The sequence below is a fragment of the Limanda limanda genome, chromosome 18, assembly GCF_963576545.1.
Source record: "Limanda limanda chromosome 18, fLimLim1.1, whole genome shotgun sequence".
NCBI classification, from domain to species: domain Eukaryota; kingdom Metazoa; phylum Chordata; class Actinopteri; order Pleuronectiformes; family Pleuronectidae; genus Limanda; species Limanda limanda.
The window spans coordinates 9,976,517-9,990,383 of NC_083653.1; the positions used below are offsets into that span (position 1 = coordinate 9,976,517).

General features: G+C 42.7%; 2 protein-coding genes across 2 annotated transcripts in view; both read right to left on the bottom strand.

The window, feature by feature from the left end:
* Nucleotides 1–1,486: 1,486 nt before the first annotated feature.
* Nucleotides 1,487–2,494, bottom strand: LOC133024769 (G-protein coupled receptor 6). The gene has a single exon (XM_061091941.1). It carries the CDS (start codon nt 2,492–2,494, stop codon nt 1,487–1,489), a length of 1,008 nt encoding a protein of 335 aa, XP_060947924.1.
* Nucleotides 2,495–7,384: 4,890 nt separating this feature from the next.
* fig4a (FIG4 phosphoinositide 5-phosphatase a) overlaps nt 7,385–13,867 on the bottom strand; it is a 33,784-nt gene continuing 27,301 nt past the window's right edge. The window contains exons 22-24 of the mRNA XM_061091307.1: nt 13,653–13,735; nt 11,282–11,356; nt 7,385–8,095 (exon numbers count right to left, since the gene is read on the bottom strand). Coding sequence (XP_060947290.1) covers nt 7,918–8,095; nt 11,282–11,356; nt 13,653–13,735 — 336 coding nt within the window. The 3' untranslated portion in view covers nt 7,385–7,917. The remainder of the gene's footprint in view (nt 8,096–11,281; nt 11,357–13,652; nt 13,736–13,867) is intronic.

Sequence of the window (13,867 nt, forward strand, 5' to 3'; positions counted from 1 at the left end):
ACTGCTGTGTTTGTGGCTGCCAGCTGCCTGAGCGCAGGCCGACTCATTATCACCTCACAAACCAATACACGTGCCTGTGGGCCACTCTCCTCCTGAATCATCATCGTCCATGTTGATGAGCTGAGGGGAGATAAGGCAGCGGTCCACACAGACCTTTTTCATTTCCTGCACTCGCACGGTGGAGTGTGTCGTATCTTAACAATGCAACCATGTACTGGCACTATGATAGTAAAATTGCAAAGTGGTTTTAACAAAAGGCTTATTCGACTTGTTCAGCAGTAAGAGTTGGACGTACGTGCATTTCACCTGACAGACACCTGACCACAGAGCACATGTTCGTCCCCGTATCTCTACGTGCCACTCACTGAGAGAGAGAGAGAGAGAGAGAGAGAGAGAGAGAGAGAGAGAGAGAGAGAGAGAGAGAGAGAGAGAGAGAGAGAGAGAGAGAGAGAGAGAGAGAGAGAGAGAGAGAGAGAGAGAGAGAGAGAGAGAGAGAGAGAGAGAGAGAGAGAGAGAGAGAGAGAGAGAGAGAGAGAGAGGGACAGAGATAGAGAGAAACTTCAGATGATTGACTAACATTTATTTCCTGGATATTGACTCTAACCTTAACCTAAACCCAAGCTTGAATCACGTCTTCATGTTATGGTGCTATTTGCCTTTTTGGTCCCCAATTTGGTAAATTGAGGCTATTTTCCGGTGCTCTGGAGGAAGAGGCTGGTGGAGGGTGAAAAGGATGTAAAAGTAAAACAAGTCATGTGTGACATAAAGATCCTTCGCCACAAAAATGAGCTGGAGAAAAGACACGATTCAGACACAACTGTTTTTTTTCATCTCTTTATTTCTCTTGTAGAAAATGTACATCAGATACAATACAATACAAAATAGAAAAATGGCACAGAATACTCAAACATCCAACCATTGAAACACAATATGGGCTATACAATACTGCTTTGGCATTTAAAAAAAACAACAACATTGAATAAAGTGCAAAATTTCTCATTCCTTTTTCTCATTTACATTCACAGGTTTTTTGTTTTTTTTTCACAGGTGTTTCTTGTTCACAGCGTTTTCCAAAAAATCTCACTCTAACTTGTGTTGAGACGTAGTAAAGTGCAGATGCAATTCCAGTATGCACAGAGCAAGGTGTCTATATCATCAACCCCCCCCCCCCCCCCTTGTGTTGGTAAAGCATTCACTGTCAACTTGAAGCAGATTGTCAATGGCCACTGGGTGGTTTGTCTTTTTGCTCTCTCTGTCTCTCTCTCTGTCTCTCTCTCTCACACACACACACACACACACACACACACACACACACACACACACACACACACACACACACACACACACACACACACACACACACACACACACACACACACACACACACACACACACACACACACACACACACTAACACACACACACACACACACGCACACACACACACACACACACACACACACACACACGGAGCCCTAACCCTTACTCAGACCTCACTAGGCGACCTGGAGCGGTAGGCTCCTTTGGCCTGAAAGCAGCCACAGAGAAGCATATAGATGGAGCGCTGGATCTCTGCGTTTCTGTAGGCATAAATGATGGGGTTGATCATGGAGTTGTAGGTGGCCGGCAGCAGTGTAGCATAGGTGTACACTGACGGATACTCCTTCTCGCCCACCAGGCAGTAGATGGCGAAGGGAAGCCAGCTGGCGCCAAAAGTCCCCAGGATGATAGCTAGAGTGGAGACGCCCTTCTTAGTGGCGACATAATGGGACGTGGCGAAGAAGTGCTGCTGGAGGGCGATCTGGTGGGCGTGGTGACACACGATCTTGCAGATCTTGAAGTAGAGCGTGAGCATGAGCACGAAGATTACGAAAAAGGAAGTGGCCAGGAGGGTGAGGTTGCTCCGGGTCAGAGGGCGGACGATGCTGCAGGAGTCCGGCTCGTCCAGGCAGTTCCAGCCGAGCACCGGCAGCAAGCCCAGGAGCAGGGACACCCCCCAGGTCCCCATTAGCATCAGGTGCACGTACTGTAACGTCTTTTCTGAGAAGTACGTCAGGGCGTTGTAGAGGGAGAAGTAACGGTCCACTGTTATGGCCAATAGGCTGCTGATGGAGGCCGTGAAGGAGGCCACCAGGAAGCCTACAGTGATAAGGCTGATAGTCTCAGAGGAGATCACGTACTGAAACACAAAGTTCAGGATTAATCCCATGCCAGCCAGGAGGTCTGCTGTGGCAAGGCTCCCGATAAGAACAAACATGGGAGTCCTTAACGTCGGCGTGTAGAAGATGATGGCCACAACTATGGCGTTCTCGCAGGCGATGACGGTGCCTGACAAGCAGAGCATGATGTCCCATGGGTTGATGGGGAAATCAAAAGGGGCGGTGGAGAACTCCAGGCTGCCGTTGTGCTCTGGAGAGTCAGCCTCCATCCAGGAGAGAGATTCCCCGGCCCCCGGAGACGCAGAGGAGTCGTTCACCACCAGCGACTCGTTCATATCTCCACTCTGTTGCCTCTTAGTTCTGAAGGAAGAAGAGGGACAAATGGATTGGTTTGTTAATATTAATAACATCCTTTCTCAGAAGTCATGAAATCACAGGGGGAGCTGGTAATATCCAGTCAATGTCGACCAGTGAATCAAGAGCAAATTATTTACACTTTTCTATGTTATTAGGTGAGAACAAAGCATAAAGAGGATCTTTTTAGGGAAAAAAACTGTTGCATAAGATAGAAAGAAAATCCACCATGAAACAGATTTTCATGTCCTACTGCTGCTCTATAGTGAGGAAATGTAGATGGATTTTCCTGTTCAAAGTAATCACAGCAGTTTAGCACCAGAGAAAAGCATAGGAGCTGTCCATGGTGCTGAAATTACAAACTCTCTATTGTAAAAATAATTTAATAATTTTAAAACGACAAAACTAAGGAAAATAACAGTGAATTAGATTCCTCGAAATTAAATCTAAGTTGAAAGAAGGAATTCATCTTTATAAATAAAACATGAATAAAAAAAAAGACTGTAGGAGACATTTCTTTTGAGTTTAGATATATATTTATTTTTTCTATATATATATATATATAAACTTACCTTGACAAAACGATTCGAGCTGGGATCTTAGCTGAAATCAGAGCCACTCGGCCGAAGTGTCAAAGAACCAAATGAAGAGGATGCAACGGTTCCACTTCACTGCGGTGAAGCCCTCACTGTGCATGTGCTCCCCACGCATGGGACAGACACCCAGGGCAGCGCTGGTGTGAAGCATTGGCCGGTGCTCAGCTTGATGAGGAGGGTGAATGTGAGGAGGAGCTGGAGGAGGATGAAGAAGCAGAGAGGGAACTGAGCGAGGACATGAGAGGAGAGCTATAAACCCGAGTGACGTCACGGTGGTCTCTCTCTCTCTCTCTCCCTCTCTCTTCCTCCCTCTTCCTCTCTCTCTCTATCTCTCTCGCTTCCTCTCCCTCCCTCTCTCTCTTCCACCCTCTCTCTTCCTCTCTCTCCCTCCCTCTCTCTTCTCTCTCTCCCTCCCTCTCCCCCTCTCTCTCTCTCTCTCTCTCTCTCTCCCTCTCTCTTCCCCTCCCTCTCCATCTCTATCTCTCTCTCTTGCTCTCTCTCTCTCTCTCTCTCTAACACTCTCTCTCTCTAAGCTTTATTGGAATCTTATTTACATGTGCAGCACAAATACACTATCGAAGACAATTGAAGAATCATATTAAACATTACAATGTAAAAAAAAAGGAAAATAATGGAAATAAAATATACAGTGAGTGGTCAAGCTCTAACAACATAGAAAATACACAAAGGGACATGGTGCTACCAAGTAGATGTTGGAACAATATATTATTAACATATTTCTGTTTGTTCTCTTTTTGTGGTCAACTTTGGAATATTGTTTGGAATTTAAAATATATTTTCTATTCACATTTTGGAAAGAATTTCTCCCTCATGTTTCTATACATTTTTTACACTGTGTCAAAAGGGGTAATTTTCACTCTATAGATCCCTCATCACACCATTACAAACTCAGTAGACTCCAACTCTCTCCTCAAACTGATGATGAAATCAGAATCTGATGGGGAACCCTGAAGAAACTAGTGAAAAAGTAGTGATATGTGACACAGTGTCATCCAGGTGAAATGTATGTTTCCACCAATCTGCTCTAGTTTCATCATCATCATCATCAACAGTTTTCAGTTAAACACCTCCCACCATACTCTCCCTTCCTCAGCCCCACTGAGGAGTTTTATTCCCTTACACCAATTTATTTTACAGAGTTTTTCTGGTGAACTGGACAAAAGTCTGTATGTGCTTTTAATGCACAGCTTAATATTCCCTAATATCACGAGTAAGTGTAAAAGTTACATCTTACAAACAGAGTGAGTAAGTGATGAGACAGGGAGCAGAGAACTGTATTACTCAGGGCTCCATGTGGGCGTAACAGATGCTTCTGTACAACAAACAAAGGGCTTTAACAAACAAAGCAAAGTATTTGAGTGACGAGTCAAATGCATTATGCAAAAAAAAAAACTAATCCGACACCTGGGTCCATCACCTTGTACAGTAACGTGTGTGTGAATCGGGTTGTTTCCGGTCTCCTTCCATTTTTTATCTAAATAAATAATGATAACACTACTACTAATCTTATTTGAAACAGCTGTCGAGGAAGCATCAAAGACAAGAAGCAAACTAATATATCGTAATTTAAAATCCAAGACTTTAAATGATGTGGAATAGAAATCTGAAATCAAAGACAGCAGATAAAATGGTACATAAATTAAATCTAATAGAAAACACATGTTATAACGTGCTTCAGTCGTCTATTGAAACCTGTACACTGATTTGTGATAACTAACGTGTAATAACACAGTGAATATGAAGCTGGAGCACAAATCACTGAGACATATATGAAAGCTCCAGCTATTCAACAGTGTTTAACAAAAGCAACATAAAATCTTTATGATGAACTGTTGTATTCATGTGTTACACCTGAATGTCATGCGACAGCAGCTGACATGTAGTGGGAGATTGAAAGCAGCAATAGCAATATGGTAACCAGCTTTGGTTTCCTGGCAACAGCTGCTTGAACATCTATTGTCAGCAGACCGGGGGCTGGACGGAGAGTTGTCTTCATACATAAGCTAAGTGGTCACATGAAGTGCAGAGTGGCCGATGTCAAAGACCTGGGCAGATACGAGACAACACACGGGACCAAAAATACGTCATTTTCTACAATGGAATAAACTAAACTCACTGATTTCTGTTTTTCTTCTTCTCATTATATTTTAACCAAAGTGCTGCACTGCCGGCACCACACAGAACTGGTTTCCTTTATACGAGGGCTATAACGAGAATACCTGCCCCCAAAAATATCAGTGACTGGATGCATTTATTCATCTGTGTCCATGTGTGCCGACAAGGCTCGGTGTAATGAGACACCTGCCACCAGGAACATAAAAACATGAGAAAAACATAACCTTATATAAAAGACCTGCTTTCCCTTCAAAACAGCTCTCATTTTTTTTTAAAAGGTGCACAAATGCTCGTACACAAACACTCGAGCTGCGTGACTCACCCCTGGATGTGAAAATACCCGTATAAAGATATGTAGGCACGGAAATCTCTTATAGTTAAACCAAGAAATGGTAAGACAAAGACAACCTTAGTATGGGGGATGATTATGAATTAGATCTAAGATGTACATCCTCAGTTTACTCACAAAGTTCACCTACTTCTTATAAGAGAAGTAGTTGTAATCGCTCACCTACACTTCGACACTTCACACACACTCCTGGAACACAAAATGATCAGATCCCTTGAGCATGAGTCACAGAAGAAACGGTCCCATAATCAGATTAATGTGTCTGACCCACTGTACCTGCTACTGCCTCACTGTCAGCATGACCTTCATTTTATGATAATTACAACAGCCAAGAACCTGCTACTGTCGAAAGGCCTGAATCGAATGAGTCAAGCAATGAACCACAGGTGATGGATTCAAACATTTCTTTAAAAAGAGACCCTCAGTGTTTGGAAAACCCAGCGGCTTGGGGATTCTCTCGTCCCACTGGAACTGGATTTAAAAGACTCTACTGGAAACACTGGTTAGGTCCTTGGTGTCGTTTTTGGGAATCTAGAAATGAAACAACTGAGAAAAGCAGCTCACGCTACCAAGAAGTCACCATGTGTTTAGATCAAATTTACATTGATATTGTGGTGAATCAACTGTTTCCAGGTTGGGGCTGCCCTGGGGGAATTTGTATTTCTGACATTTCAAGTCAAAACTTTATGTAACTGACGTCCTTTACGTAAAATATGAGCCTGGTAGAATTGTTTTTTCACCCTGGTTTTACTCATTATATATGTGATAGAACCCAGTGTAACCAAAAGTTGTTTTTTTGCCAGAAAAAAATAAGTTTCCTCAGGGAATCATCTGCTTATCCTTAATGGGCCTTGAGGTCCCGATACATTAGAAATTCATCATTCACTCCTGAGGAATCCAGTTCCAAGAAAAGGACTAAATCATGACTGGAATGAATTTACATGCTTGAATAAAACAACGTGTTTGGGGGAAAAGCAGAATCTTCACCAGACTGTGGATCACAAGAAATGTCATCTTGCTATCTTGCCCGAGGACACTTGCAGACTGGAGGTGCCAGAGATCAAACCACCAACATTCTGCTTAGTGGACGACCCTCTCTCCCCCCTGAGCCACAGAATCCAATGAAAGCATCCGGAGATGATTGATAAGGAAGGGCAGGTGCGTGGATCCATATTTCTCTCTTGTGGCCTGACCAGGCATCAATACACACACAAGCATCTGTGAGGCGTCGTTACTGGACACTGTATCTGCAGCGCTCATACATCCTCACTGTAACTGTGCAACTAAAGTGCTGCATAAGGAAAGAAGGAAAATATATTTGTAGTTTTCTTTCTGCCACTCTTGTAACATCACATGCTGAAGCAGCTCTCCTCTGACCCGGCTGCGCCCCCCCCCCCCCCCCCCCCCTACAGGCTCACGAGGCAAAGAAGGAGAGCAGTGGTCAGTGAGAGCACCCGGCTGAAAGGAAATGTGCATTACAGGAAAGACAGTCTCCATCCAGCTGCTTTTTAAAAGAGTGTGAGAGAGAGAGAGAGCGAGAGAGAAGAGAAAGGGTGACAGAGAGAGGCAAGAAAGAGGAACTGCAGAGCGATGAACAGTTACAGACGCTGCACGACAGGAACAATATTATAATGTGTGCGCGTTTAAAAAATCGAAAGAACAACACGGCCTCAGATATAAAGAAAGTCCAAAAAGAAAAGAGGGAAACAATGACTGTGTAGAGGCAACAGCATTCAAATCCGTCACACCATGTAAATAAATAAATGTTTTATTTAGAGGTACACACAATAAGAGGCTGACATAATGGAAATGCATTGACACAAAAAAAATGTACAGTACATGTGTGACTTCTAAGACAGTTTCTGACCAATTAAAAGAAAGGAAAAAAGAAACGTACATTCCTGTTAGGACTTTTTTTAAAACATTTCAAACGCTCAAATGACAAAATGAAAAAGGCAAATTTTAAAGAAGCATCTTATTAGTGGAAAAAAAATGAAGGACTCAAAAATACCGAGACAAAACTTTGAAATATATTTTTGAAATATACGGCACATATCAACTTTCATAAAAGATTGGGAATTAAAAATGCATTTTCAAGAACAGATAAACAACTAAAAAGCATCTTAGAGGCGGTTTGTTAAGGCTTGTTCGTGACTGAATTCTCAACAGGGAAAAAAAAAAAAAGACGTGGGTAAATTAGGCAAAAAGAAAACATCTATCGCTCTTCCTTGAAACAAAAATCTTGAAACCAAAATGTCTTAAAGTCTGAACGTCGTGCGGGACAACAGCCCAGAGACACACGTTATGGACGGAGAGCCACGTCTCACATGTATCTGTTCTTGACGTACTCCCTGTACATCAACATGTCGTCCCTGCACAGCGCCCTCACCTGACCCTGACCCGTCAGCACGTGGCTGTCGAACACATCTCGGCTGTCTCGGTCGACCTCCGGGGGGGAAACTCCGTAGATGCTGTCCTCTGTGAAGCAGGACACCGGCTCTCTGGTGAGAAAAGGGAGAGGGAGACGAGCGTGTTTCAAACGGCGGATAAATTGTTGAATTCATTTTAGAAAACTCAGGCGGTGGTAGAGAACGTTTCATTTTCACATAGTAAATCCACCCTAACACTTTTCTCGGACCAACATCTTGTGAACCTGAGCAGGAGAGGGCGGGGCATTAAGAGGGCTGGTGATGGAAACAATGCAGGACGGCAGCGATGAGGCCTTTACAGCAGAATTACTCATATTTTGGCCGGAGCTACACTGTAAATGTCTCATCATCTTCAGTCTGGTAATGCATCAGTCCACCAGTTCAACAACAGCTGAGGCCCCAGTGACACGCTGCTCACACACATGGCTGCATTACAAATGCCCCCCCTTGATAATCGGCACAGGGGAGGCTGTGCTGGACCGAGGAGCCTTTAGGGTTATTATGAACTCAGCAAGCGTCCTCATGCAGTCTTTGAATAAGGGTTGAATGTATATTAAAGCCGTTATTTATCGGGTTCCAGGCAGAGGATGTGAACACAAGGGGCAGTGACAACCAAGAGGCCGAAAGCAGCAGCAAATATAGCTTAAATTATGATGCAGAATGAGGATTTGGTGGAATTTTCCGTGTTTTTTTTTATGCACAAATTGAAAAATGTGCATGGAAGCCAACCTTGACGTTTCCAAGTACTATAGTATTAACTTCTTTAAGTCATATAGAAGTGCTCAACTAAATATTCAATGTAATTACATTTATATGGAAATGAATGACATTCAGATGATCTTTTGGATGTAAATAGAAAATAAAATAAACATATCATGATGATTTAATTTAATTTCCACTTTTAAACTCTTGCCAAATTTATTCTGAAGGTATTACGAGGTTAGAATGTATAAAAATCGCTCATAATTTATGCACAATTAAAAAAAAGTGGGGGAAATACTTAAAACTTATTAAAACCATACATGTGGATCTGCTTCTTTAAATGTAATTATAATTCAAGGAGAGGGAAAAGAAAATCCTTGCTGAGTCATATCCTTTGATTCCATCTCCACCAATCGCTGTGCCTTTGCACCGCGGGTGAACAGAGCCACACGGCAGAGGGAGGTGAGAAGCCAAGAAGCTCCTGATAGGGAAAACGTGTTTGAGGTTCTGTAACCCCCCCTCACAATGGCACTGTTGCGCAACGCCAGTCACCCCCCCCCTGCACCCGGATTGGCTATTCATCAGTCCATTCATCCAGCGCAGAGTGATGAGAGGTGAAGACACAGGCGGACGAGGGGAGATGCAGACTGAACAGGGATGAAAAGGTGTTGTGATTCCCAGCTGGCTGAGGGCTCACTCGCGCACAAAAGCCAATATCAATGTGTCCGTCACCTTTTCTGTGACATTTGAAAAGCCATGTTGAATCAGGAGTGCTTTTTTTTATGCAATTTTTATATGACGCATACAGAGGCTTGAGTTCTCCTGCAGGGGCCACAGGTTTGATTCCGACCCGGCCCCTCTGCACCATGTCTCCTAGTCTCTCTCCCAATTTCACACTTGCACTGTCCTCTCAATGAAAGTCTAAAGGTGTAAACATGTGTCTTGATTAAAAAGCCAAATATATTTTCCTTATATCCTTATATTTAACATTATTCTGACACTCAGTTTTTCTAAGTGACTGAATCATGTTTTCATTGATATAAACCTTTTCACAAACTCATTTCAACATTCAAACCGTCGTCCTCTGAATGCTTTGGCACCTTTCTAGAAAATGACAAACATGATCCCAGCCCACTAACAATCCTGGTTAAGAGTGAATTTCTTTTATTCACCTTCCATCTACGTCCAGTTCTGTTGACCACAGATGAACTGAAAACACTGACGATGACCTGAATCCCGGCCCACTAACAATCCTGGTCAAGAGTGAATTTCTTTTATTGACCTTCCATCTACGTCCAGTTCTGTTGACCACAGATGAACTGAAAACACTGACGATGAACTGGATCTTTTTCTAGAGAAAAACAATCAAACAACCACTTTTTGTTTCCTGTTGTGCTGCTGCAGCCTCTCGACTCTGTCTGCCTCAAAAGACATCGCTTAAGAATCTGTTTAGACTGATGTTCAGTTGGCTATTTTCCTTTTATGGAGGAGCAAGTGCGGAGTGACTGGTACTCTACTGCTGAACAGAATGTCCTTGTTGAAGGATCCACAAAGAGGGAAACACCACAAAGAGGGAAACACCACAAAGAGGGAAACACCACAAAGTGTTCCACAAGTAATTCACACTGATTTTAGTTATTTCGTTTGTTTGCACTTCTCGAGTCCTGCACCAGGTCGGGGATCCGCAGAAAAAGTCGTGTAACAATTCGACAGATACTTTGCAGAGAACACAACTCAACAACCAAAACCCATTTGATGCTAGTGACTGAGTATGTAGCAGATGTGTTTATTCAAGGATGATGGGTCGGGTCACAGAACATATGTTGGTTAACGGGTCCAAACTGGGAGATAATTCATGCAGGTTTGCAGGTACAGGTTTGCAAAAATTGATCCGTGCAAGACTCTGCTCTGGCCTTTAAAAGCTGAACAACAGAATTGTTTTTCTACAATGTGTAGAAACTGCCATATTAGTCAGTGTCTTATTGCCGTTTATAAACTATCATCTATTCTCTTTGATATGTTTTATATGATATTAATTTGTGTCCCCGCGGAGCTGTGGACATGCACAGAGGAGAAATAAAGAATTCAAAAAACGCACATTAATAGAAATCTCAATGAGGCATCTTGTCTCTGAAATGTTCTGTTCGAGTGCACGAGTGCAAGTCGGAGCTGGAGAGAAGGAGGGAAACTGCTCGGGCGTCGTGATGGCTGCACATTGCCTTGCAACGTGTGGCTGGATTTTTGGATTTGGCCGAGGAGAATGTCTGTGATCGCTGGGTCACGGCTGCAGCGAGCAGCAGGGCGATGAGTGGACTGACGAGGAAATACGGATAACAAGAGTGGCTGTTTGTGAGACATGAAGATTAAATTGTGCTCAGCGAGAAGCCTCCCTGGAGACCACTTAGTCCCAGCAACTGTGCTCACTCGTCCCAAGGCTGCTGGAAACATTGAGTGGTATTTAAAAAGGTTCGGATTATTAGCGCAACCAAGGGTTTGGGTGCATATGTTTTTGTTTTTTTATCTTCGTGTGTGTTTGGGTGGACGTGTTTTACTCACAAGCAGACGATGTTCGCCAGGTTTATTTGTTCAGTTCTCTCCACTTTGTGCTGGCTCTCGCCCAGACGCGCGAAACTGCAGACAAAAAGAAAAGAAGAAGAAAACATTACTGGGAGAAATTGACAAAAGGTAGATGGGGAATTAACAGTGTCACTTCTCTCTGAGGCACCATTTAAATATGATCATCATCTTTGATTCTAACACTCAGAGATGAGCTTCACTCCAAACACATCATTTCAAATCTCACACTTCCCCGTCTGTCGTATTTTTTTCTTCTGCAATGAAACAATAACATGCAAGAGTAAGAGTTCCCCTCTGGCTCCTGCTTATGATTTTTAATATTAATGCATTGATTAGAGGAGCTATGGCTGCAGCCAGCCGTTCTAAAGTCCAGCCTCATTAATGAATGGCATTTCATTTCCATTATGTGCACGAGTACGTGAACAACATTCTTCACTGCAATTTGGATTTGTTTTTTTTTTCCATCATCTCCCCCTGCTTCAATCACACCTCGAAGCCGGGCCTGTTATTAAAGGCACATGTGACACAGATATAAGAAATTGAAGTTGCTGGGAAAACAAGCTTTTGACCAAACAGCTTCTGCTCACGTTTTTGCTTTAAAGACACTTTAGAAGCAAATAATAGATATTTTTGGAAAGCAAAAATCAGACACAGGTCTGAGGGGTAATAAGATAATTTAAAGGCATACAAAAAAAGGGAAAAGAACATTTTTAAATTACATAATTATGTTTACTTTGTCTGGCATTTCTCTAAAGTTACATATTTTTCTTGCAATTTTCACCTCTTCAGACAACAGTTGTTCAAATGAAGCAATTTTCAGAACAAAAATTTACTTTTTAAAAGGAAACGGTTTGGAAACACTCAACTAAAACTTTTCCTTCACAGAACATACAGTGGCTGCAATTTCAAATAAATGGACGACGAATCATGTCATGTTTGATGTAATGCATCAAGTCACACATGCGTTTACTAAAATACAAAGTTCTCTCGTTATTCTACAAATGGTACAAATAGCTTTACAGACACGACTGAAATAACAGAGTGGAACAGTTATCATCTGTTAGGAGAAAAATAAAGAAGCTATTAAAGTATCATCAAAGGCATCATACTGCATCAAATGCGCAGTTCATATCCAGAGAACAGACAGTAGTGTTCAGTTTCAGAGCCTGATGGGGGCCATTCACTGCGGCTCATCATCGTGGTCGGGAGCGTTCAGGGAGAAAGGACAGGACGGACCAGCAGAGATGGAGATAAAATGAAATTCAGGGGTGAGGGGAGGGAAGGAGTGGACAGAAGGCAGTGAGGTCAAAAGTGAGACGCACACAGCAGGGTAGAGTTGACAATGTCCTCGTCATATTCCCCTGAGGGGGCTGCTGACACCGACTGCCTGTTCCCCCCCCGCTCGGTCCTGGGCTCCGGGTGCATCGTCAATAACAATCAAAAAAGGAAAGAACTTCCTCGGGACCAGTTTAATAGGCAGAGGCAGCCTGAAAATGAGACTGGAGCTCTTACAGTTTAGAGGCGTTTGCTTCGCACGTGCCGCAATCCAAACAGAGAGCTGAAAGCCAAACAAACCAGCTCCAGTCGACAGGTGTGAGACACGTTGACAGCATTCAAGTTCCCTGAAGAAGGAGTTGTAACGACTCCAGTGACTCATCAACTTCTCATCGAGCTCCATCACCAAAGTCCAAATTTGTCCAACGCTTTTGATAAACCTCCAAATCCAAAGACATTTAATCATTGCAGCAAAATGTCTTTCAGACTTATCGACCTGGGACTTGCACTATCAGCCACCATGTGTAGATGGAGCTCTGCTGTTTGTTCTCAGGGCTCAGCTCAAGACAAAGGGCCATCCAGCCTTTGCTCTGAGAGCCGCCACATTATGGAATTCACTGCTCATTAAACTCGGACAAAGTCTCTTTTAAAGCACTTCTTAAAACTTTTCTTACAGTGAAAGCGTCAATAATTAATAATAATAACAAAATAACAGTTTTAAACATATTATTTGAAGGATTTTATTCTCTATGCTCATGTTCCACTGTTTTATTCTTTCTTTACATTACCTGTCTTGTGTTGTAAGATTGAAAATTGCTCTTTAAATAAAGCTTATTATTATGACTTTGTTGTACATTGTGACGGCCGGTCATAACAACGACTCATTACACGTCATTGAATATGTCAGATGAACTGTATGTTGTTACAGAAACTCATTGACTTTCTCATCCTTTAGAACGGTATTGTAGAGAGTGAAATTCTATTACTACTTCATACTTGGTTGTTGAAACTCGTCCTAACTTAAAGGACCATACCGACCCCTATAAACACCAATCAACTATTCGAAAGAGTTTACCTTTCATAAATGAAGACATCTTTTTCAGTAGGAAACTTGGCCAGGCTGAGTCCATATGGCTCCTTAGCAGTCTGCTGCTGCTCCTGCAGAGGTCAGAGGGGAAAGATGAGAGCGAGACACGATTATCACGATTAATACAAAGTGACAGACTTCAGCAGGTACAGCTTCTTGTTCCCAGCCACCTCCGTTACTGAGAATCTCAAAAGACACACAAA